This window comes from Conger conger, chromosome 10, assembly GCF_963514075.1.
Source record: "Conger conger chromosome 10, fConCon1.1, whole genome shotgun sequence".
Classification (NCBI taxonomy): Eukaryota; Metazoa; Chordata; class Actinopteri; order Anguilliformes; family Congridae; genus Conger; species Conger conger.
Window position 1 is genome coordinate 2,055,903 of NC_083769.1, and position 17,446 is coordinate 2,073,348.

A 17,446-nucleotide genomic window follows, 5' to 3' on the forward strand; every position below is an offset into this window, starting at 1 on the left:
TGGGTATGCACTTTGCACTTTGTTGTACGTCGCTCTGGATAAGAGTGTCTGCCAAATGCCATTAATGTAATGTAATGTAATGTAACATACATTATATCACAGAGAAACTGTATGCTCTGGTGCAAGGATCAGCAACCCTGGTCCTGGAGAGCCACAAGATCTGCTGGTTCTTGTTTTCATCTTAAAATCAGCACCAAATTCAGACCCAAGAAACCAGGTAGAGTGAGTTGCCTGTATAGTCAACTGCTCTAATTGAGTAATTAAGGGAATATTAACAACAAAAACCAGCCGAGCCAGTGGCTCTCCATGGCCATGAATAGAAAAACAGATGGTATACTGCACAGTGAATACAAACACAGCTGGTGTACTGCACAGTGAATAGAGGTACAGCTGGTGTACTGCACAGTGAATAGAGGCACCGCTGGTATACTGCACAGTCAATAGAGACACAGCTGGTGTACTGGCGAGTGAAGAGACACAGTTGGTGTACTGCACAGTGAATAGAAAAACAGCTGGTGTACTGCACAGTGAATAGAGATACAGCTGGTGTACTTCACAGTAAATAGAGACACAGCTGGGGTACTGCAGAGTGAATAGAGACACAGCTGGTGTACTGCACAGTGAATAGAAAAACAGCTGGTGGACTGCACAGTGAATACAGGCACAGCCAGGATACTGGAGAGCGAACAGAGACACAGCTGGTGTACTGCACAGTGAATAGAGGTACAGCTGGTGTACTGCACAGTGAATAGAGGTACAGCAGGTGTACTGCACAGTCAATAGAGACACAGCTGGTGTACTGCACAGTGAATAGAGGTACAGCAGGTGTACTGCACAGTCAATAGAGACACAGCTGGTGTACTGCACAGTCAATAGAGGCACAGCTGGTATACTGCACATTGAATAGAGATGCAGCTAGTATACGATTTTTTCACTGCACCAAATATCAGGGTTTAAAATGAGCAAACTTCCAAATAAATGAAAACCTACTTGGTAATCTTGTTCCCATTTCGGATTGCCTCGATATCCACACTGTAGCTTCCAGTTGCATGAGCCACCAGGTTAATTTCTGAGAATTCTGCCTAAAATTAGGAAAAATGGTTGGAAAAACTGGAACTTTAAGATCATATACAGTGTAACATCAATTACAGATTAGCCATTCTGAACTCTGACATGATGTCAGAATACACCGTTCAAAGAGTACTATATTGATCAGAATCGTAGCTAATGCTACCATAGTTATAGGCTAAATCTTAAAAACCAGTCATCACACCAGCAGTAATCAGGGTCTCATTAAAATATCCTGGTACAACTTTCCATAACCTGACATTTCTGGCCTCATATGAAAACAGTTTTTATTAATAACAATAATACAAAAGTAATAATAAATAAAGCCACAAGTGGTAATTAATGGGCTCCAAGCAATAATGCATTTTCAAGCTGTAAAGACACAAATTCCATCAACATTAAAATAACTTAAAAAATGTACATAGTATTTCCCAGCTTTCAAGTTGCATGATGACCTGCCATTGAGGCCATCATGCACCCACTAAAAACCGAGTCGCTGATTTACAACTTTTTGCTTCTTATAGCAGCACCTATAGGCAGAGGCACCAAAAACGTGTGTGCTCCCACAGGATCTGGTACTACATTAGTGTACCGTACTTGGTGAATATCAGACAGAGTGTTCACAGCTGTAGCTGTTTCAGTAAGTTGGCCGTGCGTACAAAGTGTTCACAGCTGTAGCTGTTTCAGTAAAATTGGCGACAAGATGTATTGACGACTGGCAGCCATTGTTTTGAAAATGAATAATAATTTAACTTCAGATTCCCCAAATTTTTTCTAGCCCAAATTGGTGTCGATGGGCCAAATAAACCCTGAATAATTTAAGTATTCAAAATGGTGTATAAATTTGGCATCTGCATATTAACTTGGGAATAAACATTTTGTTTGATATGAACCAAGGAATCTGACAAAAAAATAATTTTGGGTCACACTTTACAATAAAATTCCATGAATTAGCATGAACTAATGTAGTTGTTAACCAACTACTACTGAGAAGTTAATCTGTACAGCTCTGTTAATGTATTTATACATCATTAATTAATGTTTACAACTACATTAGTTATTGCCAATTCATATTGGAATGAAAAAGCCAATTAATGTATTTGTTAATGGTTAACTAATCATTCATCCTATGGTTTGCTAATGAATACATGTATTCATGTTCATGTATAAACATGTTAATTAGTTACATGAAAGTTACATTTCATGTTTAATTAACGTATCCATCATTAATTCATATAAACAACTACATTAAATAATTCCAATTCATGAACCTTATTGTATAATGTGACCGACTTTCGATTCTCCACCACATGCTTCAGGAGTTATGGACAAATCGAAAACTGTAAACCTCATGCAAAAAACACTTGTACGAACGGTGGTTAAATGGCTTGTATGAGTGATTTAAGAAAACCTGCTACATTCACCAATTTTCTCATAATTAGAATTTTTCCTTAGGTAGGAACAAAATTTACGAGTGGTCCCGACCTGTCGTACGAATCACATAAGCAACGCATTTCATTCATTTTCTATGCAGTGCATGTCCAACGAGTGCTGCATTATGCTCGATGGTTCTATATTTACATACAAGCAAATTAAATGCTTTCCAGTGCAGTTCAACTGGCTAACAAAACTTTCAAACTTGGCATTGAAGATCAAATATGAAGATTCAGCAGCTGGATTGCTTATTATCCTGTTTCCTGTTTCATGTTTTCAGAAACATACTTTAATGGACTGTTTAGGAGGAAGAAAATAAATGTATGCCATACTGTCATGTTTTGCCAAGAGCAATGAATGCAGTCTACCCAATCAGGTGCTGACAGTGTTACATGGTAGACTACGTCCCTTATTTTTGTTGATCTCATTAGCCATCTATCTGATCAAACCCACCTACTGTGCCGCCTTATAGTGCGACTTACTCATATTGGTAATCAAATATATAATAATCAATAATAATAATAATCTGTTTAAGGGGATGTTTCCTCAATTATCAGCTCAGCAGCTGTCATTAGTGTGTATATACCTCAGAGCCTAGTTCATCTGCATACACACTGGGGAACAGGTGAGTCACTATCCTTTCAGTCTATAAACATAGCCAGCATGTTATCAAAATACTGAGAGAACAGGGAATGAAAGTGAAAGCTGCCTGCAGAGCACCTAGAATGTTTACTACCATTTTACATTACATTACATTATTGAATGTTTACTACCATTTTACATTACATTACATTACATTATTGAATGTTTACTACCATTTTACATTACATTACATTATTGAATGTTTACTACCATTTTACATTACATTATTGGCATTTGGCAGACGCCCTTATCCAGAGCGACATAGAGTTGATTAGCAAGAGACAATCCTCCCCTGGAGCAATGCAGGGTTAAGGGCCTGTCCCAGTCATTTACCTTAACCACTACACTACAGGCCGCCACTTAGGCATAGTGTGCACTCCCTTTATGGCCTCAAACCATTCTGCCATAGTGTGCACTCCCTTTATGGCCTCCAACCATTCTGCCATAGTGTGCACTACCTTTACAGTGTTAAAGCATTCCGCAACAGTGTGCACTCCCTGGGCCACATTTATCAATATTTTCAGAAATCTGTGTGAAAATGTATGTGTGCTTGGAATCGAACTAAACATTTGCATGGGATTCATTCCCCAGTGTTGAAGCATTCTGTAAAGGTGTGCACTCCCTTTATGACCATGAAGCATTCTGCCATGGTATGCACTACCTGTATGACCATAAAGCATTCTGCCACAGTGTGCACTACCTTTGTAGTGATAAAGAATTCTGTCATGGTGTGCACTCCCTTTATATCCATAAAGAATTCTGTCATAGTGTGCACTAACTTTATGAAAATAAAGCATTCTGCCATAGTATGCACTCCCTTCATGACCATAAAGCATTCTGCCAAAGTGTGCACTCTCTTTATGATCATAAAGCATTCTGCCATAGTGTGCACTCCCTTGATGGCCATAAAGCAGTCTGCCATAGTGTGCACTCCCTTTATAGTGTTAAAGCATTCTGCCATAGTGTACACTCATTATGTAGTGTTGAACCATTCTGTAATAGTGTGCACTCCCTTTATGGCCATAACGCAGTCTGACATAGTGTGCATTCCCTTTACAGTGTTAAATCATTCTGCCATAGTGTGCACTCCTTGTATGGCCATGAAGCACTCTGCCACAGTGTGCACTACCTTTATAGTGTTAAAGCATTCCACAAGTGTGCACTCCCTGGGCCCCATTTATCAATATTTTCAGAAATCTGTGTGAAAATGTATGTGTGCTTGGAATCGAAAACATTTGCATGGGATTCATTCCCCAGTGTTGAAGGATTCTGTAAAGGTGTGCACTCCCTTTATGACCATGAAGCATTCTGCCATGGTATGCACTACCTGTATGACCATAAAGAATTCTGCTATAGTGTGCACTCACTATATAGTGTTGAACCATTCTGTAATAGTGTGCACTCCCTTTATGGCCATGAAGCATTCCGCCATAGTGTGCACTCCCTTTATGGTCAAAACGCAGGCTTCCAGAGTGTCCATTCCCTTTACAGTCTTAAATCATTCTGCCATAGTGTGCACTCCCTTTATGACCATAAATCATTCTGCCATAGTGTGCACTACCTTTATGACCATAAATCATTCTGCCATAGTGTGTCCTCCCTTTATGACCATAAATCATTCTGCCATAGTGTGTCCTCCCTTTATGACCATAAATCATTCTGCCATAGTGTGCACTACCTTTATGACCTTGGAGCATTCTGCCATAGTGTGTCCTCCCTTTATGACCATAAAGCATTCTGCCATAGTGTGCACTACCTTTATGACCTTGGAGCATTCTGCCATAGTGTGTCCTCCCTTTATGACCATAAAGCATTCTGCCATAGTGTGCACTACCTTTATGACCATAAATCATTCTGACCTTGGAGCATTCTGCCATAGTGTGTCCTCCCTTTATGATTATAATGCATTCTATGTGCCATAGTGTGCACTCCCTTTAAGGTGTTGCAGCATTCTGCCATAGTGTGCACTCCTTTTATAGTGTTAAAGCATGATGTCATAGTGTGCACTGCCTGTATGACCATAAAGCATTCTGCCATAGTGTGAACTCCCTCTATGACCATAAAGCATTCTGCCATAGTGTATCCTTCCTTTATGATTGTAATGCATTGTATGTGCCGTAGTGTACACTCCCTTTAAGGTGTTGAAGCATTCTGCCATAGTGTGCACTCCCTTTATAGTGTTAAAGCATTCTGCCATAGTGTACACTCACTGTATAGTGTTGAAGCATTCTGTAATAGTGTGCACTCCCTTTATGGCCATAACGCAGTCTGCCATAGTGTGCACTCCCTTTATGGTCAAAATGCAGGCTTCCATAGTGTGCATTCCCTTTACAGTGTTAAATAATTCAGCCATAGTGTGCACTCCCTGGGCCCCATTTATCAATATTTTCAGAAATCTGTGTGAAAATGTATGTGTGCTGGGAATCGAAAACATTTGCATGGGATTCATTCCCCAGTGTTGAAGGATTCTGTAAAGGTGTGCACTCCCTTTATGACCATGAAGCATTCTGCCATGGTATGCACTACCTGTATGACCATAAAGAATTCTGCTATAGTGTGCACTCCCTAACAGTGGTAAAGCATTCTGTTCTAGTGTGCACTGCCTTTATGACCACAAAGCATTCTGCCATCGTGTGCAATCCCTTTATAGTGTTAAAGCAGTCTGCCATAGTGTACACTCACTATATAGTGTTGAACCATTCTGTAATAGTGTGCACTCCCTTTATGGCCATGAAGCATTCCGCCATAGTGTGCACTCCCTTTATGGTCAAAACGCAGGCTTCCAGAGTGTCCATTCCCTTTACAGTCTTAAATCATTCTGCCATAGTGTGCACTCCCTTTATGACCATAAATCATTCTGCCATAGTGTGCACTACCTTTATGACCATAAATCATTCTGACCTTGGAGCATTCTGCCATAGTGTGTCCTCCCTTTATGATTATAATGCATTCTATGTGCCATAGTGTACACTCCCTTTAAGGTGTTGCAGCATTCTGCCATAGTGTGCACTCCTTTTATAGTGTTAAAGCATGATGTCATAGTGTGCACTGCCTGTATGACCATAAAGCATTCTGCCATAGTGTGAACTCCCTCTATGACCATAAAGCATTCTGCCATAGTGTATCCTTCCTTTATGATTGTAATGCATTGTATGTGCCGTAGTGTACACTCCCTTTAAGGTGTTGAAGCATTCTGCCATAGTGTGCACTCCCTTTATAGTGTTAAAGCATTCTGCCATAGTGGACACTCACTATATAGTGTTGAAGCATTCTGTAATAGTGTGCACTCCCTTTATGGCCATAACGCAGTCTGCCATAGTGTGCACTCCCTTTATGGTCAAAATGCAGGCTTCCATAGTGTGCATTCCCTTTACAGTGTTAAATAATTCAGCCATAGTGTGCAATCCCTTTCTAGTGTTAAAGCAGTTTGCCATAGTGTGCACTACCTTTCTGGTCATGAAGCATTCCACCATAGTGTGCACTCCCTTTATAGTGTTAAAGCATTCTGTTCTAGTGTGCACTACCTTTATGACCACGAAGCATTCTGCCATAGTTTGCAATCCCTTTATGAACATAAAGCATTCTGCCATAGTGTGCAATCCCTTTATGAACATAAAGCATTCTGCCATAGTGTGAACTCCCTTGATGGTCATACAACATTCTGCCATAGTGTGCACTTCCTTTATGAGCATAATGCATTCTGTCATAGTTTGCATTCACTTTATGGCCACGAAGCATTCTGCCATAGTGTGCAATCCCTTTATGAACATAAAGCATTCTGCCATAGTGTGCAATCCCTTTATGACCACTAGGCATTCTGCCATAGTGTGCAATCCCTTTATGAACATAAAGCATTCTGCCATAGTGTGCACTCCCTTGATGGTCATACAACATTCTGCCATAGTGTGCACTTCCTTTATGAGCATAATGCATTCTGTCATAGTTTGCATTCACTTTATGGCCATGAAGCAGTCTGCCATAGCGGACACTCCCTTTATAGTGTTGAAATATTCTACCACAGTGTGCACTCCCTTTAAGGTGTTGAAGCATTCTGCCATAGTGTGCACTGCCTTTATGACCATAACGCATTCTGGCATAGTGTGCACTCCCTTCATGGCCATAAAGCATTCTGCCATAGTTTGCAGTCTGTTCATTGCCTTAAAGTATTATTTCATAGTGTGTACTCCCTACATAGTGTTCTGCCATAGTGTGTTCTTTGTGTATAGCCCTTCAATTATTTGTCTAGTTTGCACTCCCTTCATAGCCTTAAAGCACTTTTTCATAGTGTGCACTCACTTTATGAATGTAAAGCATTCTGCCATATTGCACACTCGCTCTATATCCTATCCTATAACATCCTACCATAGCCTGGACTCCCTTCATTGGCTTAAAGCATTCTGCCATAGTGTGCATTACCTTTATAATGTTCAAGCATTCTGCCATAGTGTGCAGTCCCTTTCTAGTGTTAAAGCATTCTGCCATAGTGTGCACTCCCTTGATAGCCCTTAATGCAGTTTGCCATAGTGTGCCTCTTTTTGTAGTCATTTTTATGCAGAATAAAGAACAAGAACTTATAATTCATAGAATCACTGCATGGATAATGAGGCAGCTATAGTAGCAATGTGATGGATGATGCTAATGCTAATGCTCCAAATGTTATGGTGAACTATTTTAGGTTGTGAAAATAGTTTTTTACCTGCCAGATATTTACTCATTCTTCACTGAGAATATCCTTGTGGGAACTGTACCTCCATATTCTCCTGAAGAAGTAAATAAGATAACCTATGCCTGAGTTACCATCAAAACTGAATGACAAAGTATATCTTTCAAACTAGATTCATCATACTGGGCCCTACTTTGCCTAAGTGAAACCGCATGTGATTATTACAAAGTTTAAAATAAAACATGGTGCAGAGCCGTTGTTCTTCAGGCTTTCTTATCCTCATGCTGAGTGAGCATAACTGGAGTTGAGTCAGTTATTTGAGGTATAGATGGGGTTGGGTCAGTTGTTTGTGGTGTAGATGGGGTTGGGTCAGTTGTTTGTGGTGTGGATGGGGTTGGGTCAGTTGTTTGTGGTGTAGATGGGGTTGGGTCAGTTGTTTGTGGTGTAGATGGGGTTGTCAGTTATTTAAGGTATATATGGAGCTGGGTCAGTTATTTGAAGTGTAGCTGGGGCTGGGCCAGTTGTTTGGGATGTAGATGTGGCTGGGCCAGTTGTTTGGGGTGTAGATGTGGCTGGGTAGTTGTTTAGGATGTACATGGTGCTGGGTGATGCATGTAAATGAAAAATGAATATTTACACATTTACAATAGACAGTATGAATATTACATGGTTATGAAATATGAGTACTTCATTGATTTTAACAGCCCACCCTGAAAGGGGACAATGTTAATGGCAGAGCACTGAGGTGGTGATTATGAGAAGTAAATATAGATTAATTTAATAACCGGAGCTTCTGAAGGGCGCAGTGCACTGAAGCTGTCTCACAGACAGATCAACGGTCACAACCGTCTGCAAATATTTGTCCTGATGAAGTGGAAATTGTGTTTTCTTTCTGTTGGGATACTTCAGTAAATATTCCTGAAGTTGATGATAACGATGCCAAAGACATCGACTGATGGACTCCTTGTCTGTTTGCCAAGTAACCATGTTAGTCTGGTGATGACTTCCTGCCAAACTCATCTCTTCTTCTCAGAATTTTCCATTTTAAACCAACTTGAAAGAAAATACAGTTGCAATGAAGAAGCAAAAAGAAGAAAGAAATAAGCCTCCTACCTGCTCCACTTTGATGTCAAATTCACCATGCACCTTCTTGCCTTTAAAATATTTGGCCCTGAGTAAGAGACAGAGACACAGAATGTTTTAATGCCATGTATTGTATTTACAGCGAGGAGCATGAGGCACAGTACTAATTGATGTCTTCCTAATTCACAGTCAGGTCCATAAATATTTGGACATTAACAAAGTTATTGTTATGTCTGCCACAGGATATTGGATTTGGAAGTCAATAATGCAGACTTCCAGATTTAATTTGAGGGTATTTTCATCTAAATCGGGTGAAGAGTGAAGGAATTACAGCCCTTTTAGTCATAGGGGCTCAAATAATTGGCCAAATTAACATAATCATAGATTGATACTGAATATATTCGATGGTATCTGTAGCTATAAAATCAGCTATAAAATCCTTATAATATTGTCCCCTGCCAAATGCATTGCCACACTCGCTAGCTTCATGTATTAATGTAACGTTAATTATGTGCTCTCTTGGGAGAGGAAAGGCCTACTCCCACTCTCTGCAAACTGCACTGACAGCTCGTCATTTTCTCTGAGAAAGCGATGAAACGAAGTCAGTTAATCAACACCAGCGGTGAGTTTGTTGTATTTTCTGGAAGCTATTTCACATAGCTAGCAGCTAACACATAAAGTTCTATCAGCGTTTACCCAATCAGCAAACTACCCTCAACAGTAAAATAGTTGTAACGTTAGAATAACGAAGTCAACCATACTGTATTATAGGCTACACAATCCCTAAGGTTAGCTAGTACTATCCTATATTGTGATCTATTTCATAGCCGACTAGCCTAATGTCTAGCTAACTTTACAACTGGCTATAGCCTACCGGGCACCATTTTCAACAAAACGTCAATTTCACAAATTCCCTGACGCATGTCGCTTACAGGGCATAGAAAGGTGAAGTTAGGCAATTGTAAAATGTAGTTAACATTAATATAAACCGTCTAACTTTGCCAATTTATGAAGTTGAAATTCGGTTCAATTCATTAGCCGCCACAAACTGACGCTTCGCTTGGCGAAAGTAAAAGCAAAGGCGACCGACGTTGTAAGGCCACTTAGGCGTATAAGCGAGCAGGAGCAACCACTGTATCCACTGTTTATCTCCGTCGCATTCGGCGTTGAACAACGTAACATTATTTCATCTATACCGATTGCATTTTTGGTAATTTAATGAACCCATGCGTCATTTGGTGTCGCAGCAGCAAATGTCTTTAAAAAAATGTCTCAATTTATGTAGCCTATAGTTTTTGTTTTATATTATGTAATGTGAGGTGTGCATATTATTTAGGCTACTTAACAGAAACATTAATAAAGAGTTAAATTAATTAATCAGTGAATTAAACATGCTCTAAATTTTATTGATGCTTAATTGATTTTACCAAGAAGGTATTTTATTATTAAGAAAGACCTGAGTGATTCCAATTGTGTCCTAAATTCATGTGAAGCATATGAATGATGAAATATTATATTGGAATGGTTTTTGGTTTTGTAGAGGGGGATCAGTCAGCCTCCACACCAGAGCCAGTCAGGCCCATAGAGACCCCAGCCTCACAGTCAGGCCCATAGAGACCCCAGCCTCACAGTCAGGCCCATAGAGACCCCAGCCTCACAGTAAGGCCCATAGAGACCCCAGCCTCACAGTCAGGCCCATAGAGACCCCAGCCTCACAGTCAGGCCCATAGAGACCCCAGCCTCACAGTAAGGCCCATAGAGACCCCAGCCTCACAGTCAGGCCCATAGAGACCCCAGCCTCACAGTCAGGCCCATAGAGACCCCAGCCTCACAGACAGGCCCATAGAGACCCCAGCCTCACAGTCAGGCCCATAGAGACCCCAGCCTCACAGACAGGCCCATAGAGACCCCAGCCTCACAGTCAGGCCCATAGAGACCCCAGCCTCACAGTAAGGCCCATAGAGACCCCAGCCTCACAGTAAGGCCCATAGAGACCCCAGCCTCACAGTAAGGCCCATAGAGACCCCAGCCTCACAGTCAGGCCCATAGAGACCCCAGCCTCACAGACAGGCCCATAGAGACCCCAGCCTCACAGTCAGGCCCATAGAGACCCCAGCCTCACAGACAGCCTCCATGCAGTGCAGAGATAGAGGAGGAAGAAGCCCATGCCATAATGAACAAAACAGCTCAACCATGTCTCTTGACATGGACTGGGAAGAGTCAGAGTCTGACATGGATGACGGACTATATAAACCTAATAGTTCAATTTTTCATTTGTATAGTCATATTAGAGTTATCGTTCAGTATCATTAAAGTGAAACATTTATCTTTTAAAATACTTAGTTTATTCAAGTAAAGAGTTATCATTACCATATTTTCTTCTTTCTTTTTGAACAAATTTCTGGTTAATGGCATTACAAGATTAAATTGTATGTGATGTTGGTATATTTGAACATAAAATTAACAAAATGCTTAAGAATAAAGCCATTTATCAGGGATTAATTTAACATATTAAAATGCACAAGATGCCTGCAAACTGTGTTAGAGGCCTGGGGACATCATCTGAACCCCTCCGGCTACTTTTTCTCTTTGGCCGACTACTTACACTCTGGATCTGTAGTGCGTCTACACTGACTGAGCCACTCTATAGGACCCAGCCTGCACCTGTAGTGCGTCTATACTGACTGAGCCACTCTATAGGACCCAGCCTGCACCTGTAGTGTGTCTATACTGACTGAGCCACTCTATAGGACCCTGCCTGCACCTGTAGTGTGTCTATACTGACTGAGCCACTCTATAGGGCCCAGCCTGCACCTGTAGTGCATCTGTACTGACTGAGCCACTCTATAGGGCCCAGCCTGCACCTGTAGTGCGTCTATACTGACTGAGCCACTCTATAGGACCCTGCCTGCACCTGTAGTGCATCTGTACTGACTGAGCCACTCTATAGGGCCCAGCCTGCACCTGTAGTGCGTCTGTACTGAATGAGCCACTCTATAGGACCCAGCCTGCACCTGTAGTGTGTCTATACTGACTGAGCCACTCTATAGGGCCCAGCCTGCACCTGTAGTGGGTCTATACTGACTGAGCCACTCTATAGGGCCCTGCCTGCACCTGTAGTGTGTCTATACTGACTGAGCCACTCTATAGGGCCCAGCCTGCACCTGTAGTGTGTCTATACTGACTGAGCCACTCTATAGGGCCCAGCCTGCACCAGTAGTGGGTCTATACTGACTGAGCCACTCTATAGGAACCAGCCTGCACCTGTAGTGCATCTGTACTGACTGAGCCACTCTATAGGGCCCAGCCTGCACCTGTAGTGCGTCTATACTGACTGAGCCACTCTATAGGACCCTGCCTGCACCTGTAGTGTGTCTATACTGACTGAGCCACTCTATAGGGCCCAGCCTGCACCTGTAGTGCATCTATACTGACTGAGCCACTCTATAGGGCCCAGCCTGCACCTGTAGTGGGTCTATACTGACTGAGCCACTCTATAGGACCCAGCCTGCACCTGTAGTGTATCTGTACTGACTGAGCCACTCTATAGGGCCTAGCCTGCACCTGTAGTGCGTCTATACTGACTGAGCCACTCTATAGGACCCTGCCTGCACCTGTAGTGCGTCTGTACTGACTGAGCCACTCTATAGGACCCAGCCTGCACCTGTAGTGCGTCTGTACTGACTGAGCCACTCTATAGGACCCAGCCTGCACCTGTAGTGCGTCTATACTGACTGAGCCACTCTATAGGGCCCAGCCTGCACCTGTAGTGCATCTGTACTGACTGAGCCACTCTATAGGACCCAGCCTGCACCTGTAGTGCATCTATACCGACTGAGCCACTCTATAGGGCCCAGCCTGCACCTGTAGTGCGTCTGTACTGACTGAGCCACTCTATAGGGCCCAGCCTGCACCTGTAGTGCGTCTGTACTGACTGAGCCACTCTATAGGACCCAGCCTGCACCTGTAGTGTGTCTATACTGACTGAGCCACTCTATAGGACCCAGCCTGCACCTGTAGTGCATCTATACTGACTGAGCCACTCTATAGGGCCCAGCCTGCACCTGTAGTGCGTCTGTACTGACTGAGCCACTCTATAGGGCCCAGCCTGCACCTGTAGTGCGTCTGTACTGACTGAGCCACTCTATAGGACCCAGCCTGCACCTGTAGTGTGTCTATACTGACTGAGCCACTCTATAGCGCCCAGCCTGCACCTGTAGTGGGTCTATACTGACTGAGCCACTCTATAGGACCCAGCCTGCACCTGTAGTGTGTCTATACTGACTGAGCCACTCTATAGGACCCAGCCTGCACCTGTAGTGCGTCTATACTGACTGAGCCACCCTATAGGGCCCAGCCTGCACCTGTAGTGCGTCTGTACTGACTGAGCCACTCTATAGGACCCAGCCTGCACCTGTAGTGTGTCTATACTGACTGAGACAATCTATAGGACCCAGCCTATGTTTGTGATGTGACCGCCAGTACCGTTCATGCATTTTCCATTTATTTGATTCACCCTGAATCATATAACCGGAAACAGTCATGGAAATGCTTGATTAGACAGCTAGATGCAATGTCTTCCACAAAACAAGCAATGAGATCAGACGCCCCAAATAAGTCACAGGTCCTCTGGAAGGTGAAATTCTAAGATGTCTACATTGTGCTGAAGTTATATAGTGGCTATCAACACATCAGTGCTCAGAGGAATGTAACTTCAGAATATAAAGCGATCAGTGCTTTGCCTTGTATAATGGTTGCTAGGTAAACATGTGTGGGTGTGCATGCACTGTACTGTAGCATAAACAGTTTTACCCTGTTATGGCACAAGTCCATCCATTATCTTAACCTGCTTATCCTGAACAGGGTTGCAGGGGGGCTGGACAGGTCGCCAGTCCATCGCAGGGCACACACACCATTCATTCACACACTCATACCCACGAGCAATTTAGACTCTCCAATCAACCTAACCTGCATGTCTTTGGACTGTGGGAGGAAACCGGAGTACCCGGAGGAAACCCACGCAGACACGGGGAGAACATGCAAACTCCACACAGAGAGGCCCCGGCCGACCGGGATTCGAACCCAGGACCTCCTTGCTGTGAGGCGGCAGTGCTACCCACTGCACCATCCGTGCCGCTTCATGGCACAAGTCACCAAAATGTATTCATGAAATCAGACATTTTCACCTTTGATTTGCTTCTTGTAAATTACTAACTTATTCAAACAGAATTGTTGCAACATTGGAAATCATGCAGCCAACCTTCTAGCCACTTAATTTGACAATTTAAAATGTGGTATTACATGCTGGATTAAACTGCCATTAAACGTGGGCTTTTTTGTATTGAAAACATGACGCGAGGTTTTGTTGCTTTTATAGTTTCAAACGTATACTATATAGAATATGGATCCTTATTGCTTTCTCAATTATGACAAATCACACGTGAATGAACGTAACGAGCGACACCTACGGCGAGTCACAAGCAAACCATCATTGCATCTATTCCGAGGTTCTATACTGCTACCCCCTGGTGGCGTCCTTGGCCAAAACACAGCATTCGTGTTTCTCCTTGGCAATTCATTAAATATTTATTCCTTAGATATTATGCGCTATATTATTTCGTTGTTTCCTCCCAGAGCAGGAGCTAAGTTCGTGTGATTACAGTGCACCCATAGCCTACAGACTCTAGCTACCAGTTACCAGTAGGCTACATGGGTAACATTACTTAGTAACATTTATTTAAATCAGTTTAGGCTAAAACCGAAATCAGTGCGTAAGCTATTACGTGAAAACATCACACTATATTTTCCGGCCATCGACGTAAATAATGCTGACTCATTTTGATCTGGCTCGGTGATGCGCACGAGTGTACCTACATTTCATCAAAGATCCCACGCAATGTTCAGACCGCCTGCCATGATGAGAACATGCATTGTCAGCTATCAATAAACTCACATTGACAAAGCCTAAATTCCATTAATTAATGCAGTGGAAAATCTATAGGTTATGTGAACCCTATTGTACTGACAAAAGAGGTATTTACATAAAAGTATTTATGAGAGAATACGACCGTTCAGTCGGCTTACCAGTCTGTCTGTTGGTCATCGATAACCAGGAGGATCTTGGCTTTCGTCGGACCGCTGGCTCTGTCAGCCGCCTCATTGAAAGTTGCGGCTGCAGCGGCAGTGGTCTGTTTGACAGCATTAGAAATGGAGGAAAAAAAGCCGGCTCCTGCGGACTGGCTGCTGATCTGCCGGCGCTCCGTTTGGCCCGGGGACACAGCGGGGGTAGGCTGTGGCGGGTCGGGACGCTGCAGGTCGCCCATATAACCATTTGGCAGGTTGGACATAAAATTGCTGTCCGACAGTCGGCGACGCAAGTAATTCATTTCGGCGTTCAAAGATACGGCGAAAAAAGACAGAAACTCTGATTTCCCGTCTTTCAAGCTTTCAGTCGGTGTCTGTCCTGAGACAACCCCGAGCGGGATGTAGCCTAATCTCCGTCAGATATGACGTGTCTTCCTATAGGGGCTAGCTCTAAAGAGCCAGGTGCAGAGAAAATGAACACGATTCTGCTAAAATAAAATATAGACTAGCGGTTAGCGATATGCCGGGGCTACACTTAGATGCTCACGTTTTTCTGTGAGCAGAATCAATGTAGCTCCCAGTGAAATGCAGTGCAAACAGTACAAGTAGAATAAAATTACAAAATTTATTTAGACCTCAAATCAGAGGAAGAGGCTAGCGTATTAAGTCCACGCCTATGCTTTACAATAAAACATTTCCTTTTAAATTCCTCCTCGCACTCAGACCTGCATCTCTTAATACCTCATCGTGTTAAACCGATAATAACTAACAAGTGAAAATAAAATGTTAATCGATATACCAACAAAATGATAACGGACGTGAATGCACTGATACCGCCATAGGATGCTGTAGGCTACCCCGGTTTAGACACAGATTTTCTTTTTTAATTTGCACACAGCAGTTTCTTGTTTTGTGCAGCATAAATATATAAATGAACAGAATTAAAATAATTGCTAAACTCAGTGAGTGAGCCTTGCGCCTTTCCCACCTCAGCCCACACTAACGACGTTTCTGACTGTGCTCCTCGGAGTCGGAGGTAGGATGGGGCTTCATCATTTCCGGATATTGAGCCACCCCCATCCCACTCCACTGAAGTTCCACACTATTTTTTCCTTCCGTCCCTCGTCACCAACCCTGAACTGAGATCAAGCTGACATTTAGTTTGTTCTGCGAGAATGGAGACAGGTTGAGTTGATGTGTCGTGAGGGAGGTTCCACTTAAAAATAAAGGGCGGGGCGTTGCCATGGCAGGAGAAGGTGAGATGCGCCTGCTTGTGTGTAGGCAGTGGCTATGCGTTTGTGTCCATGGCGCCACAGATTGTCTAGCCAACTTGTTCTTCCTCCCTTTGGAGTAGACTATAAAGGTAGTCTCTGCAGAAAACAATCCAAAAGGTGTTCCAAGTTAATATAGTATACAAAATTAAAATGCAACAACACTTTTTTTGTTATATGGCTCTAAGAAAAGTTAAAAGAGTTTTCATTGAATGCTGATGTGGTGTGGTAATCGCTATCAAAAAGGTTTTTGAACATATACATTCTCAAACTTTCCCCAAATTTTCAAGAAAGGATCCCCCTATACCAGAGGCTTCACCAAGGATTGAATACATTTGGGGCTGAGCTGGGAAGGGGTGTTCCATGCATTTTACCTTTACAGGTTAAATTGCTGTAATGTTTATCAGTCTGTATGTATTAACAGAGGCACAGTCGTGTTGGGTGTTAGATAATGTATGAACCACACTTGCATGCAAAACACGAAAATCGCCAGCCTTGTCATTTCGCCGTTCTGGGACCAATATACATGAAAAATTCAAATTAATCCAGAAAATCTCATAAAAACTCGTTTTGTAGATTTTATTAAAAAGATGAGTGAAAATATGAACATTTTCGTAAGAGTTTTTTTTTTTTTTGCACTCTTCTACAAACCTTTTAAAGTGTTTTACAGTTTCTCTGGTAAAATTAGTGGAAATCGGCCTAATTCTGCCCTGCTTGCATTTGTTAGAGTTTTCCTTTGAATTTTTAATATATGTCTACAGAATTCAGCATGCAGGGTCTCTGTTGGTTACTTATCCCATTTAGTGTAGTCGAGTTTACTGAGTGGACCCCATATCTCACATCCATATAGCGCAATAGGCATGATAACATCAATAAACTATCAAAAATCTTACACCAAATTTTAAATGGAATTTTGATTCCTTGGAATTGCCGTTTAATTGCAAAAAATGCTTTTCATGCTTTTTCTTTTAATGCATTCACTGCTGAATCAAAGCTTCCAGAGGCACTAATTCTGAGTCCTAGATAGTCGTAGTATAAAAAATGTTCCTGACGTCTAGCTTTCTTTTGGAAGATGACTATTTTTGTTTTAGTTAAATTTACTGTCAGGGCCCAGTTCTGGAAGTATTGCTCCAGCAGATCCAGATGTTGCTGCAAACCCTTTTCTGTGGGTGACAGCAGTACCAGGTCGTCTGCACAGAGC

General features: G+C 42.5%; 1 protein-coding gene across 1 annotated transcript in view; it reads right to left on the minus strand.

Moving 5' to 3' along the window:
* Window positions 1-15,973, minus strand: part of syn1 (synapsin I) — a 54,748-nt gene extending 38,775 nt beyond the window's left edge. The window contains exons 1-3 of the mRNA XM_061257443.1: window positions 14,975-15,973; window positions 8,921-8,978; window positions 991-1,082 (exon numbers count right to left, since the gene is read on the minus strand). Of these exons, the coding sequence (XP_061113427.1) occupies window positions 991-1,082; window positions 8,921-8,978; window positions 14,975-15,276 (452 nt within the window). The 5' untranslated portion in view covers window positions 15,277-15,973. The remainder of the gene's footprint in view (window positions 1-990; window positions 1,083-8,920; window positions 8,979-14,974) is intronic.
* Window positions 15,974-17,446: the final 1,473 nt, after the last annotated feature.